This window comes from Amborella trichopoda, chromosome 12, assembly GCF_054954075.1.
Source record: "Amborella trichopoda isolate Santa Cruz 75 chromosome 12, AtrichopodaSantaCruz75HAP2 v2.0, whole genome shotgun sequence".
NCBI classification, from domain to species: Eukaryota; Viridiplantae; Streptophyta; class Magnoliopsida; order Amborellales; family Amborellaceae; genus Amborella; species Amborella trichopoda.
The window spans coordinates 3,748,837-3,768,541 of NC_142347.1; the positions used below are offsets into that span (position 1 = coordinate 3,748,837).

The following is a 19,705-nucleotide window of genomic DNA, read 5'->3' on the forward strand; positions in this document are numbered from 1 at the left end:
CTATTCTGAGCAGAATAGTTTAGAACTAAACTTATGCCTCAGATTGTGAATCCAAAACCACACTGACCAAAGGAAAGAACATTCAGTTAGTTATGTTGCTTTATTTTTCTTAAGGATATGCAGAACATTGTAAACCTAATCAGAGAGTATCCTTCATTTCTCGAGACTCTCAGCATGATCAAACATTTAGAACAAATTGGATCACAATTATTTCAAGGTCTTCGACATGACCAGATCAAATATCATATGAATTGATATTCATTTAGCATAATAGACAAAAAGAGCTAAACAAATAAACAGACCCGTTAACCAACAAAATGCAAACTTATATTTTGTTGTCCTGTCATCTTCAAATAATTTGCTCTACACAATACCTTTTTCTTTTGGTCTTCAGCTAAGGTTCCAGGAATAGTCACATCAAGCATCCTTATTACAACTTCGGCTGTTTGTAACACCTGGCCTCTTTCCACATCCCCTTCTGGACCATCTACACCCCCTGTTTCTGAAACGTCATTAATGGAGCTAGTCTTCGACAACCCATCATAATATTCCATTTGTTGTTCTACACTATCTAGGTTGCTCTTCTCTTGGGTTTGCCTTCTTGATCGTAAATGGATATTAGCACTTCCATTAACTTGATTATCACTGTCTTCAAAAGTATTGCTTGAAGGATCCACAGCGAATCCGTTCAAGACATCCATTTTCGAAATATTCAAAACCTGATCAGCACTCTCACCCTTATTCAATGACAAAGAACGAAGATCTGAAGTGTCATGTATACCATTCAGAGTAAAGATTTTCTGTGGAGATGCACTCCCTTCAACAAAACTCAAACCCTTCGAAGGATTGATGGTGATGTCAACATCTTTCAGAAGAGGATGACGACCTTTCAAAAGTGCAAGTTCCACGGACAAAAGCCACTGCAAAAATAAAAAATCTCCATCAAACAAGCCTCCAAAAAAATAAACAAGTTTTCCATTACAGGCTTCGTAACGTTTCTTGAGGTATATCATGAGAGAATAGAGTGGGTGTTAAGGACCAGCAAGAGAAAAGCAAGCAATCATTTGGTGCCAATGGAAAAAGGGAAACAGAAATGAAAGTCAAACCCTCTCAACAACAAATGGTTACAAAGGAAAAGGAATTCCTAGATCAATTCATCAAAATTATCGGTGCATGTTTTGGAATGGCTAAATTCAATAAAATTAGAATAAAAAAGAACACTATGCCAGGTTTAACTAATTATTGTTTACTCTCCGTTTACCCTGCAGCACCCAATTTTAGTTACATTAGAACAGGATATGACTGAAATATTCCAGACTGCCATTTCAAAACATGATAAAACTATTTGAGACATTTCATTCCCCTCAGCACCAAACTGATGATGCCAAGGATAAAGATCAGGAGTTCTTCATAACATGCCTGAGGCTATAAGAACATCTGTCGACTAAGTGTTCATCACGTTGGGATATCTGAAAACATATGGCCAGCAAAAACCAAAATCAAATGCGAACAGAAACAGGAAAAGATTCAGTTCCAGTTACATAATTGTTTACTTATGAACAAATAAGAAAATAAAATACAACAAAGGAAATCCGATAAATAAAGCTATTCATGAAGCCCAAATCGAAACTTCAATATTGTGGATGTGCCAAAGCAGAGGCCAAGTCATCAAATTCATAAACCATATTTTCCCAGAAAACACTTTGGGAAGCACTGAATTTCTGAAACAATATTAACAGTCCTTCAAAATATCCCAACAATTTATAGATACACACACCAACCCATACGTTCTCCTTTCATCATGTTTATCAATGTACATCAATGATATCTTAAGAAACTTAAGTAACATAGAGGGCATTAGGACAAGTACAATCCGTCGATATTACAATTATGCACTAATTATGTACCAACCATATATTAATGAATAAATGCATGAGTTACATAAAACTGAAGTACAACTTTTTTAAAATGAAGAAGAAAATAAGAATACCTCAATCACAAAATTCTGGCACCATGGACGGGTAGATTTCTCCTTGTATGTTCCTTTGGATGATGGAAAAGAAGAACAAAGCAGAAGGCTTGTAAATGGATTGCTTGCAATTTCATTGCGTGGTACAGAAAACAAGGGAACTATACCTTCATCACTCTGTTAAAATGCAAAATTAGTGAAATAACAACAGATGAGAAAATGGGTGATGCAAATAATTCAATGTAGATTTTAAGCATATATTTAAATGATTGACTGCTAAATGAAAAGAGCAACAAGAATGTGACCAAAACCTAAGTCCTTGTACAACAAACCATATTTTCATTGTCAATTACCATCTTTCTCATACAGGTTCCTGAAGCTGTACTCTCTTTACAGCTTTCGTTTACAGTCATGCATTCATTATTCCATGACACATGTCCTGTACAGCCATTCTCAGAACTTGAGATTAAGGTCTCCAGCATTCATAAACAACAGATTCTACAATTTTTTTATCATCTTATAAAAGCAATAAGATTATGTTTGGTAACATGACTACATGTGAATATCATTCTGCATATCAAACTTGTGAGGGAAAAATCATTGTCTTTGCTATGCAAATGGATTTTCCATTTTTATGTTGAACCATGAGAAGTATTATGTGAATTTAGTTCTGCATATCAAACTTGTGAGGGAAAAATCACTGTCTTTGCTATGCAAAGGGATTTTCCATATTTATCTTGAACCATGAGAAGTATTATGTTCCTTTCAACCTACAAGATATTGATCCTCATCAACATAATATATGTTCACAAGCAAGCTAAGCCATTAGTAAGACTCAAGCCATTCAGAAAGATCACACAGCATCCTTGGCTGCAAATCATCCACTCATTGATCTATGACATCTCATGCAATATCTATAGTATTTTACAACACAAAAAGAATGATCCTCTTGCGTTGCTTGGCATCCTTGATAGCTGCAATGATAAACCAAAAGTTGCACACCGTTGCAAATTTCCTATTTGAACATCTTTAAACACAAAATCAAGTTCCCACGGCATCACACTAAAAACACATTATAATAACACTGCCAATCTTTTATGTTCATATTTTCAGCGATCCGAGTTCTCTATGTAAATGTTTGGTCCATAGGACTCCATACAACTACACTCACTAGTGTACTACATTTATGGGCAAACGAGCCTCAATTCTTTCCTGGCTTTTTCTGTACAAGATGTAAACGGTCAAACTTTATTTTTACCAAGGATTTCCTTCAAAATTCACTCCTACCGCCAATCCTGTTACTAGACAGCACACATTGCATGATTAAACCTGACCATGCATGTGTCTGTTGGACTGCCCTCTCTCACTTTAAGCACTGCCGGGTGCACATCTGTTCCTTTTCTTGTAGAATTATTAACTCTTTCTGTCCCCAAGAAATTGTCGCAACCAATCAAAACTTTTCATTCATGGTCTTGCAGGCCATTATGCATTCGCATATTCAATTCATGCACTTCTTTCATACAAATTAGTCTCATTAGTAAGAAAAGAATATACCAGAACCCTCAATTTCTGAAGTTGCTGTTCTTGCACTTTGCAATTTCAATTTTCATACATGGGCTATTGTTTTTGGGAAATACTTGTCCATAAGGCAGCAAAGAGCTATTAAACATTCCGTCTCTACTCTAGAGGCTAAATAAACATGCATGACATCATCACAAGATACGATAAATATTAATCAGAAAAGCATCATCCATCGAATTTTAAAACCCACAAATAATTCAAAGACAAAATTATATGAAAACATGAATCAGATCTATCAAGGACAAATTGCTCTAGAATTTTGACACTGTATCACATGCCTGTATGAAGATAACAGGAATCTTCAAACTCCCGACGGATTCCCTTGTACTTGACTTCAAATAGAACTCTTCTACTGTATTGTAGCCATAAGATACCATGGATATTGCCTTTTCAAAATCACGCAGAGATGTTGCAGACAATCCCTCTGCAACATCAAATCTCTTTGTTCTCCCTAGGAAGAGTTCCTGCATGTATGAGCTAAATGTCGGATTGACTAAGTCTGGATCAAAATAAATTCTAACACAGATTTCACAATTTATGAAAGAAGAAAACACGAAAACAGAATAAATAAAATTAAAATAAAACGAGCACATATTCTGATTATAGTTTGCATGATCAATGACCTTATTAGCTCGAAGAATATCCTTCAATCCACTGGTAAGATTTTGACCCAGAGCTATACGGGAAGGAAATGTCTTCACTGCTTCTTCTAGATCAAAAGGATTGTCTATGCAAGCGGCAGCTGTGAGGGGTGTTCTCTCTCCCAATTCACTGAGATATTTGGTCAGCATGTTCGCTCCATATCCCCATCCAACAGCCGTCAATGTTGACCATGGTCTGGACCTATTTATGTACTGTATAGTTGTGCAGATATCATCGCTGTCAGCAGCTGTAAATAACCTACATAAATCAAATTATTAAAATCTCTTAATAACAAGACCACACCAACTCAAGGAGGAGACAAAATATGATTTTGCCGGGTTTTTATAATGTATAAATTATAGGAACTCAGCATAGGCAACAAATATTTTGATTATACATAATATATATAACAAAATGATATTTACTGAAACATGAAGGAAAAGAAAAATAATCTGTACCATACATGCCACAGGGTAGCATCATATAGAGGTATTAATCAAGCCACAACTCAAACACATCATTCCACCGGATATACAAAGAGAACATGAAAATGCACATCCACATGAACCAGGGAAATGCAAATTCCATGGTGTCAAGTGACCACCTGCAAATGCCTAGAACATGATCACCACTAACTCCCGACGACCATGAAGCAACGGAATGTGCCTTCCTAATGAACGCTGATGCTCCACAATTTCCTAGCGCCAGACAGATTCAATTCTCAGATCCCTCTGATAAGTTCATCACATGAGGAGAACCAAGATTCCCTCTTGTGATCCTATATATTGTCCCCTCCATGAGCATGTCTAGAAAATCTTCAGCATGTGCTGTGTCTATACACACCACAGCATAGGTAATTCTTTGTTCATTGTATCATGCAGAGTTTTCAATGCCTAAATCAAGGTCCATTTTCAAAACCAAAGTTTCAAAAATCAGCCACAGCTTTGGATTTGGGTTGGACCTAAGATGAGTTGCCTAGTCCCAAGCAATATGCCAAAGGGTGTCAGTTACGGGCACCTAGGCAGCACCTCAAGGTGGGTTCGAGGCCTAGTTGCTAGAGGTGGAGCCTAGCACCTCAGCAGGGGCGCTGACCACAGGCTGGCCATGGCCCTAGCATGGAAAATGCCCTTAGACCACGGGCATTGCTCCTAGACATGTTCTGTTTTCTTTGAAAAATCCAATAAAATATTTTTAGAATTCTTTTTAACATTGCACAATTAAAAATGCTTGAAAATCAAATTATGAAATATCGAGAGGTGCCACAAAAGGAGATTTTGGATGAAAGTTCAGGAATCATCCAAAACTTCGAGGACGGAGGATCAGACAACCAAAATTATAACAAAAGTGATGTCTAAGGGGAGTATTCTAAATTATTATACTCAGAATAACGTAAAGCAAATATTATACATGTATAAAGTACTAACGTATACACTGTACATGTAAGGGATATTTACTGTGACATTGTATCCTAAGTTGTAATGTGATTAGTCACCCACTAATCCCAAAAGATGGAATCGACTTGCAGCCCTACCATGTGTCTGTCTTTCTTTCTTCAACCCTTATTTCTTACACAGTACCAAAGCAGGAAAAAGATCTGTATAGGTAACCCTAATTCCATCTCTTTTTTCTGTTATTTGCAGGTCTGATTACTTCTTTCTTTGATATCTTTTCTCAATATTCTTTTAATTCTTTTCCCTTTAACCCTAACTCCATCTCCTTTCTGCTTTCTTCTAAGATCCTATCATGTATTTCTTTAAATCCTTTTCTCAATCTTTTTTAATCCTTTTACCTGAAGTCTTCAAAAATAGATTCCTCAAACAAACAAACAAAAAAAAGATTTACAAAATGTCCTAAAAAATATATATAATTTAATTCCTAAAATCTTATTTTCATTATCTTTTCCTCATTCCATAATTCAATGGATCTTCCCTTCAGTTCTTCCTTTCTTTGGCAACTTTTTATTGAAAATTAACCTCAACAAATTTTCTTGCATGGAAGCATCAAATCTTGCCTTTTCTATTAGTAGTTTTGATCTTATGCATCACTTGGATGATCTGACACAATACTGATGGAAAATATCCTTATAGAAGAAAAATAAGGAATGGGATTTGCAGATGGGTCCATTTGGATGAACCAGGATCAAGCACTATTTGCGTACATTACATCAACACTATCTCAAGAAGTGCTACTTAGGATTATAGATGATTGTGGTGCAAGAACACTATGGAATAGTTCAACTCATACTTATTCTGAAGTTTCAAAAGAAAGGTCTATGCAAGTGAAAATGGATTTCCAAAACACAAAGAGAAATCCATCAACTATCATGGACTACTCAGAGCAAGATGAAGACCATCACCGATCAATTTCTGGCTATAGGACAGCTTGTGTCAAAAAAAAAGACCATCTTTCTTTAATCTCTCCATTCTCATATGGTTCATGTGCCCTAATCTCGTATGTCATAACTAAGCATCATTCTCATATTCAAGAGATGGGACATAAGCAACTTGATTCTTTATTTTAATTTCAAAGAGGTCATTCTTTAGCATTCGGTCATAACAACTTCCCCACGAGTCTTAAATGTCACCTTATCAGCAGCAAAAATGGTGACATAGCTGGCATTAAGCCAATTTTGGGACTGAAACCAAACACTTCCTCATCTCAGAAGCATAATTCAGGACCATTATCCCCATTTTTCAGATCCATATCATAGTCCCCAAAGCCAATCTCATTCTTTTGATTTCCACCCATGTATATGAATTACCCACTAGCGTTCATCCTTCCTTGGAGTTTGACACATGGGCTATAATATCCAAGTCAAAACACCAAGTAGCACCTTTGGGATTAGTTAGCATAGATTCAAACACCACACAAGCATGTTCGCTATTCCCCATGGCATAATTCTTTTTCTCTTTACAAAATCTAGTTGTGTCCCACCTTACCGTAGTATAGCACTCTCTCTTTTCTCCCGGCTTTTTATCTTCCGGTTCTCTCTCTCCCCTTTTGTTATTCTTATTTTTCTTTTTGGTGTGACTTACCTTTTTTCTTAAAACTATGCACATTAGGCTTAAAGTTAGCCGCATTCACCGCATCACAAGGTGCGGGTGCATCAAATGCACTTTTCCTCTCTTCCTCGACCTTAAGGAGGATCATAAGCTCCTCTAAATTGGGAGTTGTCTCTCGAGCAAAGAAAGAAGATACAAACACCTCCCAGGGAGTTGGGAGAGTGTTCAAAAGATGGCAAACTTGCATAGATTCGGGGGCTTTATGTTGATGGCTTCAACTTCACATACTAGGGCCCGAAAAATTTGCATGTGCTCGGCAATCTTAGTTCCTTCTACCATTTCGATGCATAAGAATCATGCATCGAAACTATAGTTGTTGGAAACGCCTGTGATTCCCAATTATTTTAAGCATCAGAATTGCGGAATCACATGTATCAAATGATTCCTAATCTTGGAATCGCTGTACGTACTATTCAAATCATCGAATCGTGATTCACACTATATTGGAATCGAGATCCAATGTAATAGGAATCGTGTTTCCTATTTATAAGAATCGGTATCTCATCATGTTGGAATCGAGTATCATACCATTCTGGAATTGCACATGACCCTATATCGTTCAATGGCTTCTAGAATTACGATCCGATGAGATTGGCATCGTGATTCCTAAATTTTTGGAATCGTTTTCCCATCAACTTGAAATCGAGATTCTCATCGTTCAGGAATCGTATTCTCCTCATTCAGGATTCATGCCCCAATCCACTCTGGTACATGAGAGAAGTATTAAGAAAATATTTAAATTTTATCAATGAACGAAAAGTCGGCTGCCCCGCCGCCTATGCGAACTTTTTCACAAAAACACCTAAGTGTGGTCAAGGCGGACTATATTAGGCGAAAAAAGCTAGATGCCCGCTTAGGCTCCCAAAACGCCTGCCAAGGCGCCCAGGGCACCCGCCTAGGCGGTGTAAAACGAGAGCGCCTAGGCGCTGCCTTGAAAATATCGTAATTATTATTTCGTAATTTGTATGAGACAATAATTATTAATTTATTGGTAAACCAAAAGATAGTATTTTTTAATTATTAATTTATCGAAAATGCTTTTTGCATGTATCATTAATTATTAATTTATTGATAAACCAAAAGATAGTATTAATTCATAATTATTAATTTATCAAAAATACTTTTTATATGTAACATTAATTATTAGGAAATCAAAAAAATAATATTAATTTGTAATTACTCATCTATCGAAAATACCTTTTGCATGTGATAGCAATTAATTTATTAGGAACCAAAAAATAATAATTACGAAAATGCTTTTTGCATGTAACATTAACTATTAATTTATTCTGAGACCAAAAAAATAGTATTAATTCGTAATTACTAATTTATTGAAAAACAAATTTTCATGTGATAGTAATAAATTTATTGGGAACCCAAAAATAATAGCTACGAAAATGCTTTTTGCATGTAACATTAATTATTAATTTATTGAAAAATCAAAAAATAGTATTAATTCGTAATTACTAATTTATCGAAAATTCCTTTTGCATGTGATAGTAATTAAGCTATTGGGAACCCAAAAATAATAACTACAAAAATGCTTTTTGGATGTAACATTAATTATTAATTTATCCAGAAATCAAAAAAGTACTATTAATTTGTAATTACTAATTCATCAAAATCGCCTTTTACATGTGATAGTAATTAATTTATTGGGAACCCAAAAATAATAAATACGAAAATATTTTTTGCATGTAACATTAATTATTAATTCATTGGGAAACCAAAAAATAGAATTAATTCATAATTACTAATTTACTGAAAATGCCTTTTGCATATGCTAGTAATTAATTTATTGGGAACTCAAAAATAATAACTACGAAAATGATTTTTGTATGTAACATGAATTATTAATTTATTGTAAACCAAAAAAATAGTATTAATGTGTAATTATTATTTTATAGCATAGACAACAAATGGGGGGAGGTATGGGGGATCCAACTTTTATAAAAAAAAAAAAAAAAACAACAGCCACCTTTGGGTCTGGGCGGCCACCTTAGCGTCTAAGCGACCCAGACCCCCCACCGCCTAGGCAACCGCCAGACTTTCTTTCCATTGCTTTAACTCATGATTTGGCACAATTGCCCTATGGAAAGTAATGAGCTGTTTTTTGTTTCTTCCTTATTAATGAAAAAACGGGTTGTAGTACGAATCAGATAGATCTATTATTCTACCTTTATTCCTGATTTACCCAAAAAAAAAAGGTAAGGAAGAGTTGCTTCACACAAAACCTTTGTGTGATAGCAACACCAAGACATCTACAGAGGGTTGGTAATAGACTTTAGGTTCCTTCCCTTTGAAGGCCTTTTAGCCTCCCTGGCATTGGAGCATATAGTCGTTTTGTGGCTTTCTAGTTTCCAGGTGATAGGGCCATTAGGTTTTCGAGTTCCCGGCCTAATCTCTCTCTGTTTAAAGTTCAAGCCTCTGATGATTCCTTCAACAAGTGTACTTTCCGTAGTTCTCCCTGGCCTCTGAGCTCTTGGGCTTTCGAGATAGGCACTGAGCTTCCTGTTCGAGGACTATTTGAGGGGAAGACACTTCTAGGCTGAGGCTTTCGAAACTAGGCTTTCCAGTTCCAGGAGCCATAGTGCTTCTTAACATAGCGAGCCTACACAGGCGGGTGCTTTCGCTGTCGATATAGGAATTCTACTTCCTGTTCGAGTCGTAAGAGGAGAAAAAACGTGGTTTCTAAGAAGCTGGTGTTAGGGTAGGGTTTCGAGTTTCCCTGTTCGAGAGAGCTCCTTGGCCTGGGCTCTCGACGCTTATAAGCTTGTGGTATAGTTCGTACTCGCATCAAGTTGTGGTCTCCGTCTCAATCTCATGCCTTTGTTCCGTCGGTATAGGTATACAGTCAAATACCTGCCTCGAAGTCCCGTCAGTTGAGTGCCGTCAGTCAGTGTTCTCAAATCCCAGATCCCCATAGTCTCTGGCAAGTGGAGGACGAAGAACATTTCAGCCTCAAAAGAGCTCGTGTAGTTCTCAACCTACTTGCAGCGTTTTTGCTAAGTAGTTCTTTCTGAGTTCTCAACCACCTTTATTCATTGCTTGTTGAACTTGTCTATCATTCTCTTTATGCATGTTTCCGTCATTCATTGACTTCTTTGTTCTCGTCACTTGTTTATTTGTTTCCATCACTTGTTTGTTTTATCACTTGCTTGGTCTTTCTCTCCTTCACTCGTGTCTGTCTCCTTCGCTTGCCCCTCATTGATTGCTGCATTACTTGCTTGCTTCACTTGCTACTCCCTTCCTGGATTCCTTCACTCGCTCTTTGGCTCGCTCCATGCTTACGCACTTCACTCGCAGCCTTCCTTACTTGTAGCCCCTCACCCCTCAATTCAATTACTCAATCTGCCATAGCTTGATCCACACCCTTGCTCAGTCCACTCTTTGCCTTCCTCTTCTTTACCTTACAACCCTTACTAATTCTTATTCTTATATAAACACTAGACCTGTTCTAGAAACAGAAGGGACTAGCTTTACTTGGTCCTCTCACTTGAAAAAATTCAATTGCTTGGCTTGGTTTGTCCTTCACTTGCTTAGAACTGGCCATTTACTATTCCTTTCCTCTGTCCCTTGCTTGGCTTCCACATCTACAACTCATGCACTAACCTCCTATTTCCCATGCTTGCTTGAAAGGCAGGGAATAGAGTAGTTGATTCAATAGACTCAGCTTGCTTGTACGGGAGAGACAGAACCTTATCTTCACTTGCTGAGCCCAGCCCCTACCTGCCTTTCCCTTGCGTAGTTTAGTATTAGTAATAAACAGATCATACTTGCTTGAATGAGGGACTAGCTTAAGCTTACTTCCTCACAAAACAAGCCCTCATCACAAGACACGAAACAACTCACCTAACAGGCAAGACAGTCCAATAGACCGTAAAGTAGAGCCTGCGGAACGTCCACTCTACTGCAAAGAACTCTTGGACTCAATGCCCTACTACTGGGAGATTAGCAAGTCCAGTGTTACCTTCTCTATTTCCTCTATTTGCTTGTCTTTCCCTTCTTCCTTCTCCTTACTCTACATAGGAAGGCTAGGCTAGCAACTCCTATGTTCTATTGATTATCTTGTATCTTGTTTACCACAGTCCTAAGAATAAAGAAACGAGACTTGCTTGTAAGGCATGAGGGATTAGCTTAAGCCTACCTCCTCACCAAGACAAGCAACAACTCCCCTAGCACCTATCTATCTCTTCTCTATCTTACTCTTACCCTTGCTCTATTACCGAAGGGAGATTTGCAACTCCTCCTATCCTATCAAATGAAAGTAATGGCAGTGGCTCATTCACTCAAACCTAATCGAGGGACAAGGGCTTACTCCCTTGACTTCTCTATCTATTCCTCTTTCCTCCCCTGCCCAACCTGGCCATGGAGATGGGGGATAGGTAACGATTGAGGTAGGAGGGATTGGTTCTTCAGTGGGAGATAGATGGACAGATAGAACCCGGCAGAACTAACTCACTAGTATGGATGGGCCCTTACGAATCGGATAGGATGGTTGAGATGGATGATGTAGAAGTGGGAAGCAGGAAGAACTGAACTCTTCTTCCCTCTAGTTGGCTCTTAGGCCAGATAAGCGTGATCGACGACGGCCCCTTTCCTCACAGGAAAGCTCGCTACCGCGAAGATAGTCAGTTGGTGAAAGAATTCTTTAACCTTTCGAAGAAAATTCTATTCGAACTAAGTTAGGCATTCGAGGGGCTCGCCTAGTCTAGTTCCTGCATCCGGGCGGGAGCCCACACAGGAGGGAAAGACGTTAGTTAGTTGAGATCAAGCAAGCCTTCATTCCTTCCAATAAAGAAACTTGCTTTTTCATCCCCACCTCGTACCAATCATTCAGCATCGGCACGCACTAATCAATTTCGTTTCGAACCAGTCCAAGATGGGTCGGTCACCGCTACGACTAGTTTGCATCAGCTAGGTCAGCTCCTCGTGCCACTCCCGGACAAAAAACCAGCCTGTCATGGGGTAGGTAGGACCGAGTCAATCATTTTATATACGCCCACCGGAATGAGCACCGCTCGTGAGGAAGAAATCATTTGATATTCGGATATAGTACGCAAATCTCCTCGATTCACAATCCCTCCCCCATGGATGATATGGCTATACACAAGTGGGATTAGTAAAGCATTCTAAGAGTCTTTTCATGGGCACAAATGGGAAACCTTGGAGAATGAGCATTGGCAGGAGACAGGGGGTGACGGACAAACGGAAAAGGCGGCGTTGATCTTCTTCCTAATCCATAGCAGAGAGTCTTTATATTATACAATTATTATACGAGAGGTCTTAGCTCTTATTGGAATGGATAGACGACCCAGCCACTGAACAGAGGGGTGAGAAAGGATCGAGGATCGCAGTGGCTATCTCCTCATTCGCATTTCCCTTTCTTCGAAACAACAAACGAATGAATTCGGGTAAAGAATCGAGAAATCCCTATTATCCAAGAATTAGCATTGAATTTCAATCAAAAGCAAGTAAGCGAATTTCATTGAATTTGTATCCTTTCATCGAATCCAAATTTAGCCCTCATAACGAAAGAATTTGTTTGAAAGCAGTGAAGCAGAATTTTCTCTCTCTTTCAGCCCCCTCATTAGTTTCTAATTACGGCACATCAAATTTGAATTTACCCTACCCCATAATAAGTCCTTTTGAGCTCCCATCCTATTTCTATCTTTACTCCCATCCATTGCTTTCCCAATTCATTCGGATTTGAAAAATCAAATCAATTCATTCGCATTTCCTTTTCTCGTCTCTACGAATGACTGGATTGGAAGAACAGACGAAGATGAACGTAAAAATTCTTTCTCCCTAGTCCGGCCAGCACAAAAAAGAAAAAGAATTCTCAGGGTAACCTGAATTCTCTCAATCCCGATGTGGCTGATCACTCGGAAAGATCGGCTAAGCATCATGTCCAAGTGCTGCCCCCGCGGGAATCCGGGCAGTGGTCATAAACTCGTAAGGTCCATGACCTGAGAACTGAGAGGCTACCCTACTATCGATCCATGGGTAAGTCGACCCAGGAAGCTGGTTTTTGGTGGCACCGAAATGGGGATATAGTGAGAGAGGGTCAAGATGGAAAAAGCCATAGGGAGACTAGGCTGAGGGGTTGTAGTTGTTGGGAGAGCAGCAGAGAGGGCAAGGGGTTGGTTATTTTCCAAAACGTAAAGAAAATAAGTCATTTAAAAACTGTAAAAGGAAAGTATATATTACCTATCAAGTTAATATAGAAGGTGTATATGGTATTCTGCATATTTGGGAAGGTGTATATTGTAAGGTATTGGGAAGGGTAGCTACAATATGTTGTCCTTGGTAAGTCTGGATAGTAGGTGGTTGTGATTTATTTCTATTTTTGTCATTTATATTTTTCTATTTAGGATCAATGGACATTGAGTCTCTTCAGAGAAACCGGAGACTCTTCACACAAACTACAAATAGTAGAATAATGGAAAAGCAATTACCGTGGACTGGTCAGAGGAGAACCTGCACAACCCCTGGGGTTCATAACAATGGGAAAGCACCCATGCTTCAGAGCCTTAGACACAAAAGCCCTAACATTTGCATCCATACTCCCCTCAACTGTTCCAGGAACCAGCAAAAAAGTGGTATCAAGCCCATGCTCCTTCATCATTTCCAGGCTTGCAGGCCAATCCAGCGAAATCACACCCCCATCTTCTGCATGTAAACACATCCTCTGATACATAAATTCCTCTGATTGAACCCTAACTTCTGCATCATCACCCAAAGCCTTAGCTGAAATGGTCCCACTACTCAGGCAATCATCCTTTAAATCACCATTAAACCTCACGAAATGCCTATCCTCTCTCAAAAGCCTCTTGTTCACATTTTCCAACAGCGCTCCATCTTCAAATGAAATCGAAGGGCATCGAAGAAACACGAACCGATTGAAAGGGGTCGGACTGGTAATCAGGACCCATTCTCCAGCGAAATTCGAGGGAGCTTTCCTAAGAGAGGTATAGAGAGCAAGGCCAGATATGAAACCCAGAACTGGAGCTATAAGGTCAATGGAATTAGTGGAAGGCACCTGAGAAATTAGGTTATTGAAGATGGTGCTCAAGGATTGGAGATTATTACTGAATTGAGGTGAGAAGCCACAGTTAACAATGAAATTACGGTCTCTTTTAAGGCGGCGTCGCTTCCATTGGCGGGAGTTGCAGAAACGGATTCTCCAGCGAGTGAATTCAGGCCGTTTTGTGGAGAATTCCCGAAGAAGGAGAGAGGAGGAGGAGGAGGTGGCCATTGGAGGGAACCGTGTATGGGAGTGTGATTTAAATGGATAATAAATGAGGGTTGGGTTGTGGATTGTCGGGGAAGTGTACGGCTGGGACGATGGAGGAGAAATGACGTAATCGCGAAGCTTGTACCGCGTGTATTTTAGATACACCAAATGTAAGAGGTTTTTTCAACGTTTCTTTTCATAAATGAAATTTCATCTTTTTTTCGCTCTCACTTGCGTATTTCATCATATATTGACTCTCTTGTGCTTTTTTACATCAACACCCGAGGGTTTTAAAAGACGTCGAGCCAAACCGGACTCGTCAAGTTCAACTCGAGAATTGGTACATGACGTGTCGGTTCTGGCATAATGTACAGAATTGTTTGGTTTTAGAAAGAATTGGGCGATTCTGTACAGTAACTCACCGATTCACTGTACAAAATAGGCGAGTTCCGTAAAAAACACGGGCTGCACAGTATTCTTCACGAGTTTCTTCAAATTTTATCATTTTTTTATCATTTTTCTTCTTTTTTTGGTCATTTTATTGAATATTCAGGCTTTATGCAGCTTTTTTCAGCCTTTTCATGGATTGAAATTTCATGTTTTTGGATCATGAAAGTTGCGGGTTTTAGGGTTTCCGTTTTTTCTTTTTTTTCATGCCAAATAGGGCATGAATCTATAAAAATTTTGAGGCATATTGATCGTAAATGTGTTCATCAAAAAATTTTGTTACGAATTTGTGATAATCTTTGAGAAAAACAGCGTAATTTGGAGATTGAAGCCATGGGTTCACGAAATACAAGTTGATTTTTTAGAAGAACACAGTGATGTCTGTGAAAAAAATTTCTGCAGTTTTTTTTTTTTTTTCCGCCTTTCGATCTATTGTTCACGATATATTACAAAATACGTGTTAGATTTCTAGGGTTTTTAATAGTTATAGTCTTGTTTATAATCAGATGTATTCAATTTGATCTGATTTATTCAATTTGAGCTTCATTTTTTAGATTTAATGACTGTTGTCTGTGAAGAACTGCGTTTTTTTTTTTGGCACAATTTAATCGATTTGATTTGATTTATTGATGATAATGTATTCATAATTTCGGGTTTTGATTCCTTATATTGTTGTTTATCAAAACATGTACTCAATTGGATGTAATTTGTTCGTTTGGAGGTGAATTTTTTAGTTGAAATGGCTGATGTAAGGTGGCTCTGTGAAGAACAAATTTCCATATTTTCTTTCTTTCTTTTTTTTTTGTAATCCATGATCAAATTTTTTGAAAATTTGTGATTTTTCGAAAAGATGTGAAAATCGTGACAAGGTTTTGATTATCATGAGGTATTAAACCATATTTTTAATTTTTATTATTTGAGTTTGCTGTTTTTTTTTTTTTTTTTTTTTTTAATCCATGATCGAATTTTTTGAAAAATGATGATTTTCCTAAAGGATGTGAAAATCGTGACCAGGTTTTGATTATCATGAGGTATTAAACCATATTTTTAATTTTTATTGTTAAAGTTCTTTTTAAAAAAATTGTATGTTGATAGATTATTTATGCAAAAAAATGCATGTTATTATATTTTTAATGCAAAATTGTATTTTTTTAATTTGTTGTTAATGCATTTTTGAGTTGGAATGACTGATGTTAGGTTGCTCTTTGAAGAATTGTTTTTATTTGTTTTTTTTTTAATACATGATCGATTTTTTTTGAAAAATCGTGATTTTTCGAAAAGATGTGAAAATAGTGACCAGGTTTTGATTATCATGAGGTATTAAACCATAATTTTAATTTTTATTGCTAAAGTTTTTGTTGAAAAAATTACATGTTGATAGATTATTTATGCAAAAAAATGCGTGTTATTATATTTTTAATGCAAAACTGTATTTTTTAAATTTGTTGTTAATGCATTTTTGAGTTGGAATGACCGATGTTAGGTGGCTCTGTGAAGAGGTGTTTTTATTTGTTTTTTTTTTAGTACATGATCGATTTTGTTTGAAAAATCGTGATTTTCCGAAAAGATGTGAAAATAGTGACCAGGTTTTGATTATCATGAGGTATTAAACCATATTTTTAATTTTTATTGTTAAAGTTTTTGTTGAAAAAATTGCATGTTGATAGAATATTTATGCAAAAAACATACATGTTATTATATTTCTAATGCAAAACTGTATTTCTTTAATTTGTTGTTAATACATTTTTTAGTTGAAATGACTTATGTTAGGTGGCTCTGTGAAGAATTATTTTTATTTGTTTTTTTTTTTTAGTACATGATCGATTTTTTTTGAAAAATCGTGATTTCTCGAAAAGATGTGAAAATAATGACCAGGTTTTGATTATCATGAGGTATTAAACCATATTTTTAATTTGTATTGTTAAAGTTTTTGTTGAAAAAATTGCATGTTGATAGAATATTTATGCAAAAACAAACATGTTATTATATTTCTAATGCAAAACTGTATTATATGTTTAATGTAGTTTTGCATTAAAATGTTTTCAATTTTTTAAATTTTGAACGTAAAAAATACATGTTGTTAAATTGTATTATCGTGAGGAATTAAAGTGAATATCATTGTAAAAAAATCGTGGCATATATGACAATTATATTATCTTGCATTTTTTCAATTTTATTATTAATTTTTTAATGCAAAAAATGTATGTTCTTGATAATTGAGTTGTAGCCATGTTTGGAGCTTGCATTTTGTATTATATTACCATGTATGTTTGTAATTGATATGTACGAAAATATTATTGTCAATAAAAGTACTTTGCAATAACAAATAACAACAAATATAACTACATGAACTACCCCAACATATTATCTCGACACATGGTAATTATTTTTCTTGTTGAACTGTCAGGTTAATTTTTAACTTTTTACATATTAAAACAGTTGAATCATGTCAAGATCTGCAGAAGACCCTGCATGGCAACATGGGGTCAGACTTGATCCCAACAAAAAAGACAAAATTATTTATAATTACTGCCAAATAGTGATAAGTAGTGGAGTACATAGGTTCAAGCAACACTTGGCAGGGGTTGAGGGAGATGTTTCTGCCTGCAGTAGTGTCCCTATTAATGTAAAAAACAGATGGCGGCATTTCGTAAGGCTAACAAAGGTAAAAAAATTGCCAGACATAGGATGAATGAGGAGATAGCAGTTTATATACGCCATCAAGCAGGAATGATCTAGAAGAGCAATATAATAATGACCTGGATATGACCACAAGAATGAGTTTACATGAACAATATCATAGGGAATGTGGGTTTAGAATGCCTGGTGGTTATAACATAGGCATGCATGGTGGGTCTAGCTCAGACATGCATGGTGGGTCTAGCTCAGACATGTATGGCGAGCTCAACTTAGACATGCATGGCGGGCCCAGGTCGAGCATGTATGGCGGGCCAAGCTCAAATATGTATGGAGGGGTTGGTGGCAGTATATGTCAACAAGAATCAAACGTCAAAGAAATAGTTCTTAGCTTATCTAGGTGTGTCACTATTGCAGGTGATCGTATAGACCCATTTCTCTCAAAGCCTAAGTCACAACAGATGACCCTAAAAGGCATGGTTAAAGGTACAAGAAACATGTTGGGGAGATATATTGGTAAATGGTTCTACAATAAGGGGATTTCCTTTGATGTAGCCAATAGCCCATATTTTTTACCTATGGTCAGTGCAATCCAGAAAGCCGGGCCCGGGGTAAAACCCCTGACGGCATATGAGCTCAGTGGGCCAATATTAGATGAAAAGGTGGAGGAAGTTACAAAGTGGATTGAAGAATATAAACAGAGTTGGCTAAGACAGGCATTACTCTCATGAGTGATGGTTGGTTGAATAAAGTTAGCAAAAAGGAGTTTTTAAACTTCTTGGCCTATTCCCCAAAAGGTACAACTTTTTTGTCTAACAAAGACGTATCAGGGACGAATAAGGATGCAAACTTCTACGTACGACTATATGATCAGACAGTGGAGGAGGTGGGAGATAAGCATGTAGTCCAGTTTATTATGGACAATGCGCGTGCATGTATTTCTACGGGCAGCAAGTTGATGGATAAGATGAAGCATCTAGTATGGACCAAGCGTGCTGCACACAGCATCAATCTTATGTTAGAGGAAATCTGTGAGATCAAAATTGTGAAGGAGACTCTAGAAGAAGCAAGGTTGGTGTCGAGATTTATATACAACCACTGTAAAATTTTATTTCTGTTTAGAGAACACTCTAAGAAAAAAGAGATAATCAGGCCTGCCATAACCCGCTTTGCGACTGATTACTTGGCTGTGCACTCCATTCGGGAATCTAAAGGTGCATCAAAGAGATTGTTTACCTGTGAAGGGTGGTTAAATGACCGCCTCTCGAAGTCCAGTACCGGTATAAAAGTGGACGTCATAGTCTCAAATAGAACGTTCTAGTCTCGATGTTCTAGTGTCGTAGAGGCCACTGGCCCTTTGGTCACGGTGTTAAGAATGGTGGATGTTGACAAAAAAGCTACCATGGGCATCCTTTATGAAGATATCGAGCCGACGAAATCAGCTATTGAGGAGAAGTGTAGTTTTGCTAGCAAAGTGATCAAGATTATAGAAAGGAGGTGGAACACCAAATTAGACGTCCAATTCATTATGCTGGTAAATATATATTTATATCATTAAAATGTTTCAGATCATTTTCTTATAAAATTGTAAATGACATTTTTCTATCTATATATTTTTTAGGTTACTACTTCAACCTAAAATTTTTCTATTTGACACTTGAACATCCCTACAAAATTATGGAAGGGGTCAGATACATTATTGCAAGGTTGGAGAGAAGCCATCGAAACCAAGTAGCAGCAATACAAGAGGTATTATTGGTAAGAACTTCATTGAGTTGTTATATTTGTGAGGAATAATGCACTAAAACGAAATATATTTGTTTTAGCTTGCTATGTATAGGGATGCTATAGGATCTTTCGGAACTAGACTTGCTAGGAATTCTCGAACTAAGATGGATCCAAGTTATCCCCTAGCTAATATTTTGTTCATTCATATATTTAATCTTATGAAATGTTATTGCCCTTACAATGCTTTTTGCATTTTAACCCAGCTGAATGGTGGGAGATATATGGTGCCGATGCACCTCACCTAAAGAGGATAGCAATCACGGTGCTCTCCCAAACATGTTTGCTATTGGCTATGAGCGCAACTGGAGTACGTTCAAATGGTTGCACACTACTATGAGGAAT

General features: G+C 37.2%; 1 protein-coding gene across 1 annotated transcript in view; it reads right to left on the reverse strand.

The window, feature by feature from the left end:
- The window catches only part of LOC18433688 (alpha/beta-Hydrolases superfamily protein), a 31,261-nt gene extending 16,602 nt beyond the window's left edge, over positions 1–14,659 (reverse strand). Inside the window, exons 1-5 of the mRNA XM_020666706.2 lie at positions 13,713–14,659; positions 4,174–4,450; positions 3,829–4,014; positions 1,991–2,146; positions 375–920 (exon numbers count right to left, since the gene is read on the reverse strand). Coding sequence (XP_020522365.2) covers positions 375–920; positions 1,991–2,146; positions 3,829–4,014; positions 4,174–4,450; positions 13,713–14,512 — 1,965 coding nt within the window. The 5' untranslated portion in view covers positions 14,513–14,659. The remainder of the gene's footprint in view (positions 1–374; positions 921–1,990; positions 2,147–3,828; positions 4,015–4,173; positions 4,451–13,712) is intronic.
- Positions 14,660–19,705: the final 5,046 nt, after the last annotated feature.